The 19,349-nt window shown below is 45.8% G+C and overlaps 1 protein-coding gene across 1 annotated transcript in view; it reads left to right on the plus strand.

Annotated features, from left to right (window-relative positions):
- The window catches only part of LOC127908435 (immunoglobulin superfamily containing leucine-rich repeat protein 2-like), a 57,864-nt gene extending 38,818 nt beyond the window's left edge, over nucleotides 1–19,046 (plus strand). The window contains 3 exon segments of the mRNA XM_052466873.1: nucleotides 13,807–14,052; nucleotides 16,243–17,308; nucleotides 17,311–19,046. Coding sequence (XP_052322833.1) covers nucleotides 13,816–14,052; nucleotides 16,243–17,308; nucleotides 17,311–18,140 — 2,133 coding nt within the window. The 5' untranslated portion in view covers nucleotides 13,807–13,815 and the 3' untranslated portion in view covers nucleotides 18,141–19,046.
- The last annotated feature ends 303 nt before the right edge of the window (nucleotides 19,047–19,349 follow it).

Consider the following 19,349-nt stretch of genomic DNA (forward strand, 5'->3'; position numbering starts at 1 on the left):
CATCTGGAGAGAGAGATGGGGTACATGGATAGTAAGTGCAGCTGGGCATTAGATGGGGTACATGGATAGTAAGTGCAGCTGGGCATTAGATGGGGTACATGGATAGTAAGTGCAGCTGGGCATTAGATGGGGTACATGGATAGTAAGTGCAGCTGGGCATTAGATGGGGTACATGGATAGTAAGTGCAGCTGGGCATTAGATGGGGTACATGGATAGTAAGTGCAGCTGGGCATTAGATGGGGTACATGGATAGTAAGTGCAGCTGGGCATGGGAAAGGACTGAGTAGCCTGTGGATACACACAACCACACAACAGGCAAAGAGCTAAAATAGTAAAAACGGAAGACAGAACATGTATTTCCCTTGTATCGTAAATTGTAAGGCAAAAGTTTTATTCCAGAATCTAGTTTCAAGTTTCATGGTCTTGAAATGAGGCTGTTACTGGAGAACAGCAGGTCAAACCAGAAGATGGCAGTAGTTATTTGAAAATAGATCCCCACTGTAGACTTGATCCAGAAGTTGGCCTATAGCCAGCACCTCTGATATGAAGGATGATTTGATTTCTTGTGTCAATAGGCTTATATCTTTCTGTCTTCCTTATTCTGTCTTCCTTTATATATATTATTATTATTATTCCATCAAAACAAATACTGTTGTTTTTTTATTTCTGATTGCTGATTGCTTCCTTTGTACATTTATGATTCATGGGTTTTGTTATCTGTTTTAACAAACTTGTATTTACTTATTGTATGTAGTTTTGTGGTGGTTTATATCAATGAAATCAATCAATCAATCAAATTTATTTATATAGCCCTTCGTACATCAGCTGATATCTCAAGTGCTGTACAGAAACCCAGCCTAAAACCCCAAACAGCAAGCAATGCAGGTGTAGAAGCCCCTGGGTTAGGTTAACCCTAACCCAATCACATGCACGCTTTATTATTGATCTGTTTTTATCTGTATGGTTGTTTATCAGTTATTTTCTTTGGTGCAAATAAATTCACACTGTAGTGTATACATATTTTCCATGTAGCCCAATGCCTCATTATAATCATAATGATCAAATGTATCGTCACGTAGCCCTATAATTTCGCCAGCAATTGATGGACCTCACATTTTCCTGTTCTGTCAATGTGATTTTTACATTTTTTTTTAGCTTTCATCCATATACGACAACAATAACATGTTTCGTTACAACCATCCAGACCTATTTAAGTCCCAACTCAACAGAACACAACTCATAATGTTTACAAATAACTCCTCATCTTTTATGTCAAATCTCTCAAGACTGTAACTGAAAAACCAAACTCTGGGGAGAATGGTGTCAAAAATGAGTTTAGGTCGAAATAACAATGAATTAAACATTAGTGTCTAAATTATCAATATTTATTTTTTCGTGGATGGCAGGCGAATCCGGAACCCTTGAAGGCCTATCTTTAATCCAGGACTGATGATGATGAAGGAATGGGAGAGGCTGCCTGCGCGATCACAAACTCTACCATCGCTGTGACTAACGGCAGGAGCGCGCAGTGGACGGTTCGTCCTCTGTCAGTCGCGAGGAACTTAAGCTCGGATCGCACGGTATCATCCCACCGGAAAAAATATGTTTCCTCCACCGTCTACGTTATCAGCGTGGAGAAAAAGACACGTAAAAGGATCTACTACAGAGGACGTTACTTGTTTTGACCACTAATTTATGTTATAAAGAAGATATAATCCAGATAGTGCCCTGTTAGGAAAACTGCAGGATCGGGAATTTCAATTTCAGAGAGGTAAGTTGATTGAAATCAAGAAAGTAAACTGGAGATAATGATGTAGATAATGATGTAAATATATAAATGCATATATATATATATGTTTATATATATACATGCATTATGACCCCAATATGATGTCTATTCTGGCAGTAATGTGGACAAATAGGATTAGATTGATGCATTATCAGACTTTTAACCATAGATCCATTCCATGTATAATTAATGTTGCATTTCTCAGCATGAAAAAAACTACCCTCAACACTACTGTATTCTTTATATGAACACTAGTGTTCTTTGTTCAGAAATAAATTGCAGTTTGTGAGGTTATACTTCGGGCGTCAAAATGACAACGAAAATATACACAAAATGTACAAAACATTTGGAACACCTGCCTAATATTGAGGTGCGACCCCTTTTGCACTCGGAACAGCCTCAATTCTTCGGGCATAGACTCTACAAGGTTTAGAAAGCATTCCACAGGGATGCTGGCCCATACACTCCAATGCTTCACAATGTTGGGTCAAGTTGGCTGGGTGTCCTTTGGGTGGCGGACCATTCCTACAATTAATACACACGGGGAAACAGTTGAGTGTGAAAACCCAGCAGCGCTGCAGTTCTTGACACACCTCTGCCCTGGCACCTACTAACATACCCTGCCTCAAAGGCACTTAAATATTTGTCTTGCCAAGTTAATTTGGAAGCTTTGTGATGTTGTAGCTGTATGATTTAGCCTGAACACGGGAAGTTGGTTGCCCTAAACCAATAAGATAACATTACGATAAAACAGATTGAACACGTTGAACCTTTTCTTAAAGTCATTAGTTGAAGTGTATTTGTATGAGATCTGCACAGCTTAGCCCTGGTTTACTGCAGTAATCCCTAGGCCCTCTCTGAGACACAGCCTGGTCTGCAGTAATCCCTAGGCCCTCTCAGACACACCGCCCTGGTCTACTGCAGTAATCCCTATAACCTCTCAGAGACACAGCCCTGGTTTACTGCAGTAATCCCTAGGCCCTCTCTGAGACACAGCCTAGCCCTGGTCTACTGCAGTAATCCCTAGGCCCTCTCTGAGACACAGCCTAGCCCTGGTCTACTGCAGTAATCCCTAGGCCCTCTCTGAGACACAGCCCTGGTCTACTGCAGTAATCCTAGGCCCTCTCTGAGACACAGCCCTGGTTTACTGCAGTAATCCCTAGGCCCTCTCTGAGACACAGCCTAGCCCTGGTCTACTGCAGTAATCCCTAGGCCCTCTCTGAGACACAGCCTAGCCCTGGTTTACTGCAGTAATCCCTAGGCCCTCTCTGAGACACAGCCTAGCCCTGGTCTACTGCAGTAATCCCTAGGCCCTCTCTGAGACACAGCCTGGTCTACTGCAGTAATCCCTAGGCCCTCTCTGAGACACAGCCTAGCCCTGGTCTACTGCAGTAATCCTAGGCCCTCTCTGAGACACAGCCTGGTCTACTGCAGTAATCCCTAGGCCCTCTCAGACACACCGCCCTGGTCTACTGCAGTAATCCCTATAACCTCTCAGAGACACAGCCCTGGTTTAGACTGCAGTAATCCCTAGGCCCTCTCTGAGACACAGCCTAGCCCTGGTCTACTGCAGTAATCCCTAGGCCCCTCTCTGAGACACAGCCCTGGTCTACCCTCTCTGAGACACAGCCCTGGTTTGCAGTAATCCCTAGGCCCTCTCTGAGACACAGCCCTGGTTTACTGCAGTAATCCCTAGGCCCTCTCTGAGACACAGCCTAGCCCTGGTCTACTGCAGTAATCCCTAGGCCCCCTGGTCTCTGAGACACCCAGCCCTCTCTGAGCCAGCCCTGGTTTACTGCAGTAATCCCTAGGCCCTCTCTGAGACACAGCCTAGCCCTGGTCTACTGCAGTAATCCCTAGGCCCTCTCTGAGACACAGCCCTGGTCTACTGCAGTAATCCCTAGGCCCTCTCTGAGACACAGCCCTGGTCTACTGCAGTAATCCCTAGGCCCTCTCTGAGACACAGCCCTGGTCTACTGCAGTAATCCCTAGGCCCTCTCTGAGACACAGCCCTGGTCTACTGCAGTAATCCCTAGGCCCTCTCTGAGACACAGCCCTGGTCTACTGCAGTAATCCAGTAATCCCTAGGCCCTTTCTGAGACACAGCCCTGGTCTACTGCAGTAATCCCTAGGCCCTCTCTGAGACACAGCCCTGGTCTACTGCAGTAATCCCTAGGCCCTCTCTGAGACACAGCCCTGGTCTACTGCAGTAATCCCTAGGCCCTCTCTGAGACACAGCCCTGGTCTACTGCAGTAATCCCTAGGCCCTCTAATAATATAATAAATAATATATGCCATTTAGCAGACGCTTTTATCCAAAGCGACTTACAGTCATGTGTGCATACATTCTACGTATGGGTGGTCCCGGGATCGAACCCACTACCCTGGCATTACAAGCGCCATGCTCTACCAACTGAGCTACAGAAGGACCCTCTCTGAGACACAGCCCTGGTCTACTGCAGTAATCCCTAGGCCCTCTCTGAGACACAGCCCTGGTCTACTGCAGTAATCCCTAGGCCCTTTCTGAGACACAGCCTGGTCTACTGCAGTAATCCCTAGGCCCTCTCTGAGACACAGCCCTGGTCTACTGCAGTAATCCCTAGGCCCTCTCTGAGACACAGCCTGGTCTACTGCAGTAATCCCTAGGCCCTCTCTGAGACACAGCCCTGATCTACTGCAGTAATCCCTAGGCCCTCTCTGAGACACAGCCCTGGTCTACTGCAGTAATCCCTAGGCCCTCTCTGAGACACAGCCCTGGTCTACTGCAGTAATCCCTAGGCCCTCTCTGAGACACAGCCCTGGTCTACTGCAGTAATCCCTAGGCCCTCTCTGAGACACAGCCCTGGTCTACTGCAGTAATCCCTAGGCCCTCTCTGAGACACAGCCCTGGTCTACTGCAGTAATCCCTAGGCCCTTTCTGAGACACAGCCCTGGTCTACTGCAGTAATCCTAGGCCCTCTCTGAGACACAGCCCTGGTCTACTGCAGTAATCCCTAGGCCCTCTCTGAGACACAGCCCTGGTCTACTGCAGTAATCCCTAGGCCCTCTAATAATATAATAAATAATATATGCCATTTAGCAGACGCTTTTATCCAAAGCGACTTACAGTCATGTGTGCATATATTCTACGTATGGGTGGTCGCGGGATCGAACCCACTACCCTGGCATTACAAGCGCCATGCTCTACCAACTGAGCTACAGAAGGACCCTCTCTGAGACACAGCCCTGGTCTACTGCAGTAATCCCTAGGCCCTCTCTGAGACACAGCCCTGGTCTACTGCAGTAATCCCTAGGCCCCTTTCTGAGACACAGCCCTGGTCTACTGCAGTAATCCCTAGGCCCTCTCTGAGACACAGCCCTGGTCTACTGCAGTAATCTGATCTCTTGGCTACATAGCTGACGCACGCTGGACTGTCCATTAATCACGGTACCCCATTCTGCTTGTTTGTTTATCTGTCGGCCCAGTTGCCTAGTCAACGCCATTTTACCTGCTGTTTGTTGTGCTAGCTGATTAGCCTCGCCTACTGTTTTTAGCTAGCTTTCCCAATTCAACACCTGTGATTACTGTATGCCTCGCTGTATGTCTCTCCCAAATGTCAATATGCCTTGTATACTGTTGTTCAGGTTAGTTATCATTGTTTTAGTTCACAATGGAGCCCCTAGATCCACTCTGCATACCCCTGTTACCTCCTTTGTCCCACCCCCACACATGCGGTGACCTCACCCATTACAACCAGCATGTCCAGAGATACAACCTCTCTCATCATCACCCAGTGCCTGGGCTTACCTCCGCTGTACCCGCACCCCACCATACCCCTGTCTGCGCATTATGCCCTGAATATATTCTACCATGCCCAGAAACCTGCTCCTCTTATCCTCTGCCCCCAACGCTCTAGGCGACCAGTTTTGATAGCCTTTAGCCGCACCCTCATACTACTCCTTCTCTGTTCCGCGGGTGATGTGGAGGTAAAACCCAGGCCCTGCATGCCCCCAGGTACCCTCATTTGTTGACTTCTGTGATCGAAAAAGTCTTGGTTTTATGCATGTCAACATCAGAAGCCTCCTCCCTAAGTTTGTTTTACTCACTGCTTTAGCACACTCTGCTAACCCTGATGTCCTTGCCGTGTCTGAATCCTGGCTCAGGAAGGCCACCAAAAATTCAGAGATTTCCATACCCAACTATAACATCTTCCGTCAAGATAGAACTGCCAAAGGGGCGGAGTCGCAGTCTACTGCAGAGATAGCCTGCAAAGTAATGTCATACTTTCCAGGTCCATACCCAAACAGTTTGAACTACTAATTTTGAAAATTACTCTCTCCAGAAACAAGTCTATCACTGTTGCCGCCTGCTACCGACCCCGTCAGCTCCCAGCTGCGCCCTGGACACCATTTGTGAATTGATCGCCCCCATCTAGCTTCAGAGTTTGTTCTGTTAGGTGACCTAAACTGGGATATGCTTAACACCCCGGCAGTCCTACAATCTAAGCTAGATGCCCTCAATCTCACTCAAATCATCAAGGAACCCACCAGGTACAACCCTAACTCTGTAAACAAGGGCACCCTCATAGACGTCATCCTGACCAACTGGCCCTCCAAATATACCTCCGCTGTCTTCAACCAGGATCTCAGCGATCACTGCCTCATCGCCTGTATCCGCCACGGAGCCGCAGTCAAACGACCACCCTCATCACTGTCAAACGCTCCCTAAAACACTTCTGTGAGCAGGCCTTTCTAATCGACCTGGCCCGTGTATCCTGGAAGGACATTGACCTCATCCCGTCAGTTGAGGATGCCTGGTCATTCTTTAAAAGTAACTTCCTCACCATTTTAGATAAGCATGCTCCGTTCAAAAATGCAGAACCAAGAACAGATACAGCCCTTGGTTCACTCCAGACCTGACTGCCCTCGACCAGCACAAAAACATCCTGTGGCGGACTGCAATAGCATCGAATAGCCCCCCGTGATATGCAACTGTTCAGGGAAGTCAGGAACCAATACACGCAGTCAGTCAGGAAAGCTAAGGCCAGCTTCTTCAGGCAGAAGTTTGCATCCTGTAGCTCCAACTCCAAAAGTTCTGGGACACTGTGAAGTCCATGGAGAACAAGAGCACCTCCTCCCAGCTGCCCACTGCACTGAGGCTAGGAAACACGGTCTCCACCGATAAATCCATGATTATCGAAAACTTCAATAAGCACTTCTCAACGGCTGGCCATGCCTTCCGCCTGGCTACTCCAACCTCGGCCAACAGCTCCGCCCCCGTAGTTCCTCACCCAAGCCTCTCCAGGTTCTCCTTTACCCAAATCCAGATAGCAGATGTTCTGAAAGAGCTGCAAAACCTGGACCCGTACAAATCAGCTGGGCTTGACAATCTGGACCCGCTATTTCTGAAACTATCTGCCGCCATTGTCGCAACCCCTATTACCAGCCTGTTCAACCTCTCTTTCATATCGTCTGAGATCCCCAAGGATTGGAAAGCTGCCGCAGTCATCCCCCTCTTCAAAGGGGGAGACACCCTGGACCCAAACTGCTATAGACCTATATCCATCCTGCCCTGCCTATCTAAGGTCTTCGAAAGCCAAGTCAACAAACAGGTCACTGACCATCTCGAATCCCACCGTACCTTCTCCGCTGTGCAATCTGGTTTCCGAGCCGGTCACGGGTGCACCTCAGCCACACTCAAGGTACTAAATGATATCATAACCGCCATCGATAAAAGACAGTACTGTGCAGCCGTCTTCATCGACCTCGCCAAGGCTTTCGACTCTGTCAATCACCAAATTCTTATCGGCAGACTCAACAGCCTCGGTTTTTCGGATGACTGCCTTGCCTGGTTCACCAATTACTTTGCAGACAGAGTTCAGTGTGTCAAATCAGAGGGCATGCTGTCCGGTCCTCTGGCAGTCTCTATGGGGTGCCACAGGGTTCAATTCTCGGGCCGACTCTTTTCTCTGTATATATCAATGATGTTGCTCTTGCTGCGGGCGATTCCCTGATCCACCTCTACGCAGACGACACCATTCTATATACTTTCGGCCCGTCATTGGACACTGTGCTATCCAACCTCCAAACGAGCTTCAATGCCATACAGCACTCCTTCCGTGGCCTCCAACTGCTCTTAAACGCGAGTAAAACCAAATGCATGCTTTTCAACCGATCGCTGCCTGCACCCGCATGCCCGACTAGCATCACCACCCTGGATGGTTCCAACCTTGAATATGTGGACATCTATAAGTACCTAGGTGTCTGGCTAGACTGCAAACTCTCCTTCCAGACTCACATCAAACATCTCCAATCAAAAATCAAATCCAGAGTCGGCTTTCTATTCCGCAACAAAGCCTCCTTCACTCACGCTGCCAAGCTTACCTAGTAAAACTGACTATCCTACCGATCCTCGACTTGGCGATGTCATCTACAAAATGGCTTCCAACACTCTACTCAGCAAACTGGATGCAGTCTATCACAGTGCCATCCGTTTTGTCACTAAAGCACCTTATACCACCCACCACTGCGACTTGTATGCTCTAGTCGGCTGGCCCTCACTACATATTCGTCGCCAGACCCACTGGCTCCAGGTCATCTACAAGTCCATGCTAGGTAAAGCTCCGCCTTATCTCAGTTCACTGGTCACGATGGCAACACCCATCCGTAGCACGCGCTCCAGCAGGTGTATCTCACTGATCATCCCTAAAGCCAACACCTCATTTGGCCGCCTTTCGTTCCAGTACTCTGCTGCCTGTGACTGGAACGAATTGCAAAAATCGCTGAAGTTGGAGACTTTTATCTCCCTCTCCAACTTCAAACATCAGCTATCCGAGCAGCTAACCGATCGCTGCAGCTGTACATAGTCTATAGGTAAATAGCTCACCCTTTTTCACCTACCTCATTCCCATACTGTTTTTATACTGTTTTTATTTATTTACTTTTCTGCTCTTTTGCACACCAATATCTCTACCTGTACATGCCCATCTGATCATTTATCACTCCAGTGTTAATCTGCAAAATTGTATTATTCGCCTACCTCCTCATGCCTTTTGCACACATTGTATATAGACTGCCCATTTTTTTCTACTGTGTTATTGACTTGCTAATTGTTTACTCCATGTGTAACTCTGTGTTGTCTGTTCACACTGCTATGCTTTATCTTGGCCAGGTCGCAGTTGCAAATGAGAACTTGTTCTCAACTAGCCTACCTGGTTAAATAAAGGTGAAATAAAAAAAAATAAAAAAAATCCCTAGGCCCTCTCTGAGACACAGCCCTGGTCTACTGCAGTAATCCCTAGGCCCTCTCTGAGACACAGCCCTGGTCTACTGCAGTAATCCCTAGGCCCTCTCTGAGACACAGCCCTGGTCTACTGCAGTAATCCCTATAACCTCTCTGTGACAGCCCTGGTCTACTGTAGTAATCCTCATAACCTCTCTGAGACACAGCCCTGGTCTACTGCAGTAATCCCTAGGCCCTCTCCGAGACACAGCCTGGTCTACTGCAGTAATCCCTAGGCCCTTTCTGAGACACAGCCCTGGTCTACTGCAGTAATCCCTATAACCTCTCTGAGACACAGCCCTGGTCTACTGCAGTAATCCCTAGGCCTCTCTGAGACACAGCCCTGGTCTACTGCAGTAATCCCTATAACCTCTCTGAGACACAGCCCTGGTCTACTGCAGTAATCCCTAGGCCCTTTCTGAGACACAGCCCTGGTCTACTGCAGTAATCCCTAGGCCCTCTCTGAGACACATGTAGTGATGTAGTGTAGTGATGTATTGTAGTGATGTAGTGTAGTGATGTAGTGATGTAAAGTAGTGATGTAGTGTAGTGATGTAGTGATGTAATGTAGTGATGTAGTGTAGTGATGTAATGATGTAATGTTGTAATATAGTGTAGTGATGTAATGTTGTGATATTGTGTGGTGTAGAAATGTAGTGTAATGATGTAATGTAGTGATGTAGTGTAGTGATGTAGTGTAGTGATGTAGTGTAGTTATGTATTTTAATGATGTAATGTAGTGATGTAGTGTAGTGATGTAGTGTAGTGATTTAGTGTAGTGATGTAGTGTAGTTATGTATTTTTAATGATGTAGTGTAGTGATGTAGTGTAGTGATGTAGTGTAGTGATGTAGTGTAGTGATGTAGTGTAGTTATGTATTTTAATGATGTAATGTAGGGATGTAATGTAGTGATGTATTGATGTAATGTAGTAATATAGTGTAGTGATGTAATGTTGTGATATTGTGTGGTGATGTAATGCAGTGATGTAGTGATATAGTGTAGTGATGTAATGTAAGGATGTAGTGATGTAATTTAGTGATGTAGTGTAGTGATATAGTGTCGTGCGGTGGTGTAGTGTAGTGATGTAATGTTGTGATATAGTGTAGTGTTGTGATGTAGTGATGTAATGTTGTGATATAGTGTAGTGTTATCGTGATATAGAGTAGGGATGTAGTGTTGTGATGTAGTGTAGTGATGTACTGTAATGATATAGTGCAGGGGTCTAGTGTAGTAATGTAGTGATGTAGTGTAGTGTTGTAGTGCAGTGATGTAGTGATGTAATGTTGTGATATAGTGTAGTGTTATCATGATATAGTGTAGGGATGTAGTGTTGTGATGTAATGATATAGTGTGGTGATGTAATTTAGTGATGTAGTGTAGTGATATAGTGTAGTGATGTAGTGTAGTGATGTAATGTTGTGATATAGTGTAGTGTTATCATGATATAGTGTAGGGATGTAGTGTTGTGATGTAATGATATAGTGTGGTGATGTAATTTAGTGATGTAGTGTAGTGATGTAGTGTAGTGATGTAGTGTAGTTATGTATTTTAATGATGTAATGTAGGGATGTAATGTAGTGATGTATTGATGTAATGTAGTAATATAGTGTAGTGATGTAATGTTGTGATATTGTGTGGTGATGTAATGCAGTGATGTAGTGATATAGTGTAGTGATGTAATGTAAGGATGTAGTGATGTAATTTAGTGATGTAGTGTAGTGATGTAGTGTTGTGATATAGTGTAGTGTTATCATGATATAGTGTAGGGATGTAGTGTTGTGATGTAATGATATAGTGCAGGGGTCTAGTGTAGTAATGTAATGTAGTGATGTAAGGAAGTGATGTTGTGTAGTTATGTGGTGATGTTTTGTTATGTAGTGTAGTTATGTAAGGATATACTGTAGTAATGTAGGGATGTAGTGTAGTGATGTGCTGTAGGGATATAGTGTAGTGATGTACTGTAGGGATGTAGTGTAGTGATGTAATGTAATGTGATGATGCAGTGATGTAGTGATGTAATGTTGTGATATAGTGTAGTGTTATCATGATATAGTGTAGGGATGTAGTGTTGTGATGTAATGATATAGTGCAGGGGTCTAGTGTAGTAATGTAATGTAATGATATAGTGTAGTGATGTAATGTAGTGATATAGTGTAGTGTTGTAGTGCAGTGATGTAGTGATGTAATGTTGTGATATAGTGCAGTGTTATCATGATATAGTGTTGTGATGTAATGATATAGTGCAGGGGTCTAGTGTAGTAATGTAGTGATATAGTGTAGTGTTGTAGTGCAGTGATGTAGTGATGTAGTGTTGTGATATAGTGTAGTGTTATCATGATATAGTGTAGGGATGTAGTGTTGTGATGTAATGATATAGTGCAGGGGTCTAGTGTAGTAATGTAATGTAGTGATGTAAGGAAGTGATGTTGTGTAGTTATGTGGTGATGTTTTGTTATGTAGTGTAGTTATGTAAGGATATACTGTAGTAATGTAGGGATGTAGTGTAGTGATGTGCTGTAGGGATATAGTGTAGTGATGTACTGTAGGGATGTAGTGTAGTGATGTAATGTAATGTGATGATGCAGTGATGTAGTGTAGTGATGAAGCGATGTAGCTGTACTGTAATGATTTACTGTTGTGGTGTAGTGATGTAATGTAGTGTTTTGTAGTGATGTGATGTAATGTGATGATGCAGTGATGTAGTGTAGTGATGAAGCGATGTAGTGTAGTGCTGTACTGTAATGTACTGTTGTGGTGTAGTGATGTAATGTGATGTAGTGATGTAATGTGATGTACTGTACTGATGTAGTGATTTAGTGTAGTGATGTATTGATGTGTCATGATGTAGTGAAGTAGGGATGTAGATTATTGATGCAATGTAGTGATGTCATGATTTAGTGTAGTGATGTCGTGATGTAGTGTAGTGATGTATTGATGTGTCATGATGTAGTGAAGTAGGGATGTAGTTTATTGATGTAGTGATGTAATGTAGTGATGTCATGATTTAGTGTAGTGATGTAGTGTCATCAAGTTTGCGGACGACACAACAGTGGTAGGCTTGATTACCAACAACGACGAGACAGCCTACAGGGAGGAGGTGAGGGCCCTCGGAGTGTGGTGTCAGGAAAATAACCTCACACTCTACGTCAACAAAACTAAGGAGATGATTGTGGACTTCAGGAAACAGCAGAGGGAACACCCCTATCCACATCGATGGAACAGTAGTGGAGAGGGTAGTAAGTTTAAAGTTCCTCGGCGTACACATCACAGACAAACTGAATTGGTCCACCCACACAGACAGCATCGTGAAGAAGGCGCAGCAGCGCCTCTTCAACCTCAGGAGGCTGAAGAAATTCGGCTTGTCACCAAAAGCACTCACAAACTTCCACAGATGCACAATCGAGAGCATCCTGTCGGGCTGTATCACCGCCTGGTACGGCAACTGCTCCGCCCACAACCGTAAGCCTCTCCAAAGGGTAGTGAGGTCTGCACAACGCATCACCGGGGCAAACTACCTGCCCTCCAGGACACCTACAGCACCCGATGTCACAGGAAGGCCATAAAGATCATCAAGGACAACAACCACCCGAGTCACTGCCTGTTCACCCCGCTATCATCCAGAAGGCGAGGTCAGTACAGGTGCATCAAAGCTGGGACCGAGAGACTGAAAAACAGCTTCTATCTCAAGGCCATCAGACTGTTAAACAGCCACCACTAACATTGAGTGGCTGCTGCCAACACACTGTCATTGACACTGACCCAACTCCAGCCACTTTAAACAATGCTACCTAATATAATGTTTACATACCCTGCATTATTCATCTCATATGTATACGTATATACTGTACTCTATATAATCTACTGCATCTATATGTAATACATGTCACGTTCTGACCTTTATTTCCTGTGTTTTGTATTTAGTTAGTATGGTCAGGGCATGAGTTGGGTGGGCAGTCTATGTTTGTTTTTCTAGGTTTTGGGAATTTCTATGTTTCGGCCTAGTATGGTTCTCAATCAGAGGCAGGTGTCATTGGTAGTCTCTGATTGAGAATCATACTTAGGTAGCCTGGGTTTCACTGTGTGTTGGTGGGTGATTGTTCCTGTCTCTTTCTTTGCACCAGATAGGACTGTTTTGAGTTTTCACATTTCTTGTTTTTTTGTAGTCAGTTGTCCATGTGTACCTTAACGCATTAAAAAGAACCATGGACAATTGCCACGCCGTATTGGTCCTCTGATCCGTTTCGCCTCTCCTCTTCGGAAGAAGAGGAGGAAATTCATTACAATACATGTATCACTAGCCACTTTAACTATGCCACTTTGTTTACATACTCATCTCATATGTATATACTGTACTCAATACCATCTACTGTATCTTGTCTATGCCGCTCTGTACCATCACTCATTCATATATCTTTATGTACATATTCTTTATCCCCTTACTATAAGGTAGTAGTTTTGGAATTGTTAGCTAGATTACTTGTTGATAATTACTGCATTGACGGAACTAGAAGCACAAGCATTTCGCTACACTCACATTAACATCTGCTAACCATGTGTATGTGACAAATACAATTTGATTTGATTTGATGTAGTGTCGTGATGTGATGCAACAGGATGTCTCTATGCATTATCATAAGGATTATTTCTGTGTAGAACATTATGATGTATGGGTTTTGTATTTTAAAGATCTGTCTAGATTAGCAGAAAATAATCTCATGAATTGTTAATTAACATCTTATCTGTGTGTTCTCAGGTGGTGAACATGGCGTCGTGGCGGCTGGTCTGTGTCCTGGCTGTATGGACCTCTGTGTTGGGTCTGGCCCAGTGTTGTCCAGATACCTGTAGCTGTCTGGATAAATACGCCCACCATTTCGCTGACTGTGCCTACAAAGACCTGCTATTAGTTCCCGTAGGCCTCCCCTTCAACGTCACCACCCTCTCTCTCTCTGCCAACAAGATCAAACTCCTGAAGGACAAGAGCTTTATTAACGTCACCCAGGTGTGTGTGTGAATATCGTCCTAATGTCACCCAGGTGTGTGTGTGTGAATATGGTCCTAACGTCACCCAGGTGTTTGTGAATATGGTCCCAAAGTCACCCAGGTGTGTGTGTGAATATGGTCCTAATGTCACCCAGGTGTTTGTGAATATGGTCCTAACATCACCCAGGTGTGTGTGTGTGTGAATATGGTCCTAACGTCACCCAGGTGTTTGTGAATATGGTCCTAACATCACCCAGGTGTTTGTGAATATGGTCCTAACGCCACCCAGGTGTGTGTGTGAATATGGTCCTAACGTCACCCAGGTGTGTGTGAATATGGTCCTAACGTCACCCAGGTGTGTGTATGTGTGGTGTGTGTGTGAATATGGTCCTAATGTCACCCAGGTGTTTGTGAATATGGTCCTAACGTCACCCAGGTGTGTTTGTGAATATGGTCCTAACGTCACCCAGGTGTGTGTGAATATGGTCCTAATGTCACCCAGGTGTGTGTGAATATGGTCCTAATGTCACCCAGGTGTGTGTGTGTGTGTGTGAATATGGTCCTAACATCACCCAGGTGTGTGTGAATATGGTCCTAACGCCACCCAGGTGTTTTGTGAATATGGTCCTAACGTCACCCAGGTGTTTGTGAATATGGTCCTAACGTCACCCAGGTGTGTGTGTGAATATGGTCCCAATGTCACCCAGGTGTTTGTGAATATGGTCCCAAAGTCACCCAGGTGTGTGTGAATATGGTCCTAATGTCACCCAGGTGTTTGTGAATATGGTCCTAACGTCACCCAGGTGTTTGTGAATATGGTCCCAACGTCACCCAGGTGTTTGTGAATATGGTCCCAACGTCACCCAGGTGTGTGTGTGAATATGGTCTAATGTCACCCAGGTGTTTGTGAATATGGTCCTAAAGTCACCCAGGTGTTTGTGAATATGGTCCTAATGTCACCCAGGTGTTTGTGAATATGGTCCTAACGTCACCCAGGTGTTTGTGAATATGGTCCTAACGTCACCCAGGTGTTTGTGAATATGGTCCTAACGTCACCCAGGTGTTTGTGAATATGGTCCTAACGTCACCCAGGTGTGTGTGTGTGAATATGGTCCTAACGTCACCCAGGTGTGTGTGTGTGTGTGTGTGAATATGGTCCTAACATCACCCAGGTGTGTGTGAATATGGTCCTAACGTCACCCAGGTGTGTGTGTGTGTGTGTGTGTGTGAATATGGTCCTAACATCACCCAGGTGTGTGTGTGTGAATATGGTCCTAACGTCACCTATAGGTGTGTTTGTGAATATGGTCCTAACATCACCCAGGTGTGTGTGTGTGTGTGTGCGTGAATATGGTCCTAACATCACCCAGGTGTGTGTGAATATGGTCCTAACGTCACCCAGGTGTGTGTGTGAATATGGTCCTAACGCCACCCAGGTGTGTTTGTGAATATGGTCCTAACGTCACCCAGGTGTTTGTGAATATGGTCCTAACGCCACCCAGGTGTGTGTGAATATGGTCCTAACGTCACCCAGGTGTGTGTGTGTGAATATGGTCCTAACGTCACCCAGGTGTTTGTGAATATGGTCCTAACGTCACCCAGGTGTGTGTGTGTGAATATGGTCCTAACGTCACCCAGGTGTGTTTGTGAATATGGTCCTAACATCACCCAGGTGTGTGTGTGTGAATATGGTCCTAACGTCACCCAGGTGTGTGTGTGTGTGTGTGTGAATATGGTCCTAACGTCACCCAGGTGTGTGTGTGTGAATATGGTCCTAACGTCACCTATAGGTGTGTTTGTGAATATGGTCCTAACATCACCCAGGTGTGTGTGTGTGTGTGCGTGAATATGGTCCTAACGTCACCCAGGTGTGTGTGAATATGGTCCTAACGTCACCCAGGTGTTTGTGAATATGGTCCTAACATCACCCAGGTGTGTGTGTGAATATGGTCCTAACGTCACCCAGGTGTGTGTGTGAATATGGTCCTAACGTCACCCAGGTGTTTGTGAATATGGTCCTGTGGGGTTCATTTTTTGCAGATCATGGTTCTTGCAAAACCATGATTGTGGGTTTGATTCCCACTGGAGCCAGCCATACGAAAACTGTCTGAAAGCATGACTGCAAGTCACTGGCATATATTATATGATTATATTACATGGGATGGGCTGGGTACAGCAAAAGAGATATTAATAAAGTATTCTTCTTCAGGTGACCTCCCTATGGCTGGCCCACAATGAGATCGTGACCATAGAGAGGGACACCTTGGCACTGCTGATCCAGCTGAGAAACCTGGACGTCAGCTACAATAAGATCATCAGCTTCCCCTGGGAAGACCTGGCCAAACTCACCTCCCTTCAGCTGCTCAAGATGAACAACAACGAGATGATCAACCTCCCTAAATATTCCTTCTCGACTCTCAAAGACCTGAGGTCCCTGAGGATCAACAACAACAGGTTCACTACTATAGTTCAGGGGACCTTCAGCTCTCTGAGCTCCATGTCTCACCTTCAGATCTACAACAACCCCTTCACCTGCTCCTGCAGTCTGGAGTGGCTCAGAAACTGGATCACAGAGTCTAAGATCTCTGTCCCGGAGCAGGACTCTATCGTCTGCGAGGCCCCAGAGCATCTGCAAGGGGCCCTGGTGACCAAAATGCCCAAGCTGGACTGCAAGGCCCCGTCAGTGTCCATCACCTACCAGCCAAACCTGGATAACAATGAACTATACGAGGGCTTTATGGTGATTCTCAACTGTGAGACCAAGGGCAACCCCAAACCAGAGGTCAGCTGGGAGGTGGTGAATGCAGGGAATCAGAAGTTCACATTCAGTTTGCCCTCTGTGTTCAGCATGAATAGTGACTCGCCCATCAATGATAAAAGCACCAACGGCCGGTTCTTGGTCTTCCAGAACGGCACTCTGATCATCCCCCGTATGAGCAAGAAGGAGGATGGGAACTACAGCTGCTCAGCTGTCAACGACCTCGGTAAAGCAGACAGCACAGTGAAGGTAGTGGTGGCGGTCACCAAGAAACAAGCCATTAACTCCATGCTGGACACCACAGCAGATAAGATCCTCCGTCCGTCTGGTGGAAACAAGCCGGGGCCTAAGATGACCAACAACATCATCAACTGGCCCAAGTCCGACTCCGAGAAGACCAAGAACGTTCCAACTGGGTCGTCTGTTAAACACGCTGATGGCTCAGTGCAGGCTGGCGAGGGCTCAGAGGAGCTTCCGTTTACCAGGAAGTGTGGCATCAGCGATGGCACTCAGTACATCTCAATCACGCATTCAACCTCAGTCTGGACCAGCTGAAGCAATATACATTTGATTTAGGTGTCATCGCGTTGGAGGTATCCGAGACGGAGGCCAAAGTGCAGCTCAACCCTCTCCAGCTCCCCAACAGTAAGAACAACCTTCACCTCAGCCACAATGAGAACCTAGAGACTGTCGACAAAGAGCCGTTCAGCCTCTATCAAGGCTCAACCAAAACCCCTCTGGACATGCTCTATCTGTGTTTCAACACTGGTAACGGACACTCTGTGGTGCAGTGGTCCCGGATAGAGGAAGGGATCAACACCTATAAGTTTCAGGGCCTACAGCCAGGCACTAACTACACCCTGTGTCTGACCTACGGAGGGCAGGACTGTCAGGTCCAGGTTGTCTTCACAACCAGGATGAAAATTCCTTCTCTGTTGATCATAGTGATGGTTAGTACCTTCCTGCTGGTGCTGGCTACAGTCCCTCTGCTGGGAGCAACCTGCTGTCATCTCTTAAACAAGTACCAGGGAAAGACTTACAAACTGATCATGAAGGCAGCGCAGAAGAACCCAGATCAAATGGACAAACATATGGTTGGAGGTGATTTCGACCCCCAGGTGTCGTTTGTAGAGTCAGAGAAGAATTCTAACCCAAGTGAGATAGGAGGAGAGGGGGAGGACGGACAGGATGGGGAGGAGGTGGAGGGGAGTGTGGTTACCGAGTCTATCCCGGGTTCTACATTAAAATTTGAGGTGTGTTCGGAGTACAGCGATAGATTACCATTGGGCACCGAGGTGGTGAATATCTCTGAGGATGGAAACGGTAACTACAAAGCGACGAGTCGCTGAGCAGTCCTGTGTGACACTATCAGAGGAGAGAGAGATTGTAAAATAGTTACTTTCAACTACATTTTAAGGCAGGTAACTCACAGATCATTATTTCACGTAGAAATGATAGCCCTGATGAAGGTGGATAGTTAATTTTACCTCAGAAAGTAAGTGGTAACCCGTTATACCCCAAAGAAGAGACTTGTCCCAAAGCCACTAATGTGCTGAGGGTCATTGTCCTTTTGGAAGGTGAACCTTCACCCCAGTCTGAGGTCCTGAGCACTCTGGAGCCTCCGTTTTCATCAGGACTTCTCTTTACTTTGCTCTGTTCATCTTTCCTTCGATCCTGACTAGTCTCCCAGTCCCTGTCGCTGAAAACAATCCCCACAGATGCTGCCACCACCATGCTTCATTGTAGGTATGGTGCCAGGTTTCCTCCGGACGGAACATTGGCATTCCGGCTAAAGAGTTGAATCTGGGTTTCATCGGACCAGAGTATCTTGTTTCTGATGGTCTGACCATTCTTTAGTTGCCTTTTGACAAACTGGATGGTTCTCCCATCTCCACAGAGGACCTCTGGAGCTCTGTCAGAGTGACCATTGGGTTCCTTGGTCACCTCCCTGCCCAAGGCCCTTCTCCCCCGATAGATCAGTAACACTGCATTCTTGGGGACCTTCAATACTGCAGAAATGTTTTGTTACCCTTCCCTAGATATGTGCCTTGACACAATCCTGTCTTTGAGCTCTATGGACAATTCCTTCTACCTCATGGATTGCTTTTTTCTCTGACATGCACTGTCAACTGTGGGACCTTATATAGACCGGTGTGTGCCTTTCCAAATCATGTTCAATCAATTGCATTTACCACAGATGGACTCCAATCAAGTTGTAGAAACATCTCAAGGATGAACAATGGAAACAGGATGCACCTGAGCTGAATTTCGAGTCTCATAGCAAAGGGTCTGAATACTTATGTTAATATGTGACCGACCGGCTCAATTCGGTCTTATGTAGCAACATTTGAAATTGTGTTTTTCATATTGGATAAAAAGTAGAGACTCAGAGCTTGAAAATGGTATATCGTACACTACAGTTGAGGAACAATGGGAAATCACTTTTGAGAAAATGGCCCTTGAACATTTTGGTACACCTACTGGAGAGCTCTTCTTTGCCCATTCAACATCGTTCACACCCTCTTAAACTGTTCGTAAATTTAATCTGAAGTGCCAGA

Source organism: Oncorhynchus keta, chromosome 17, assembly GCF_023373465.1.
Source record: "Oncorhynchus keta strain PuntledgeMale-10-30-2019 chromosome 17, Oket_V2, whole genome shotgun sequence".
Taxonomy (NCBI): domain Eukaryota; kingdom Metazoa; phylum Chordata; class Actinopteri; order Salmoniformes; family Salmonidae; genus Oncorhynchus; species Oncorhynchus keta.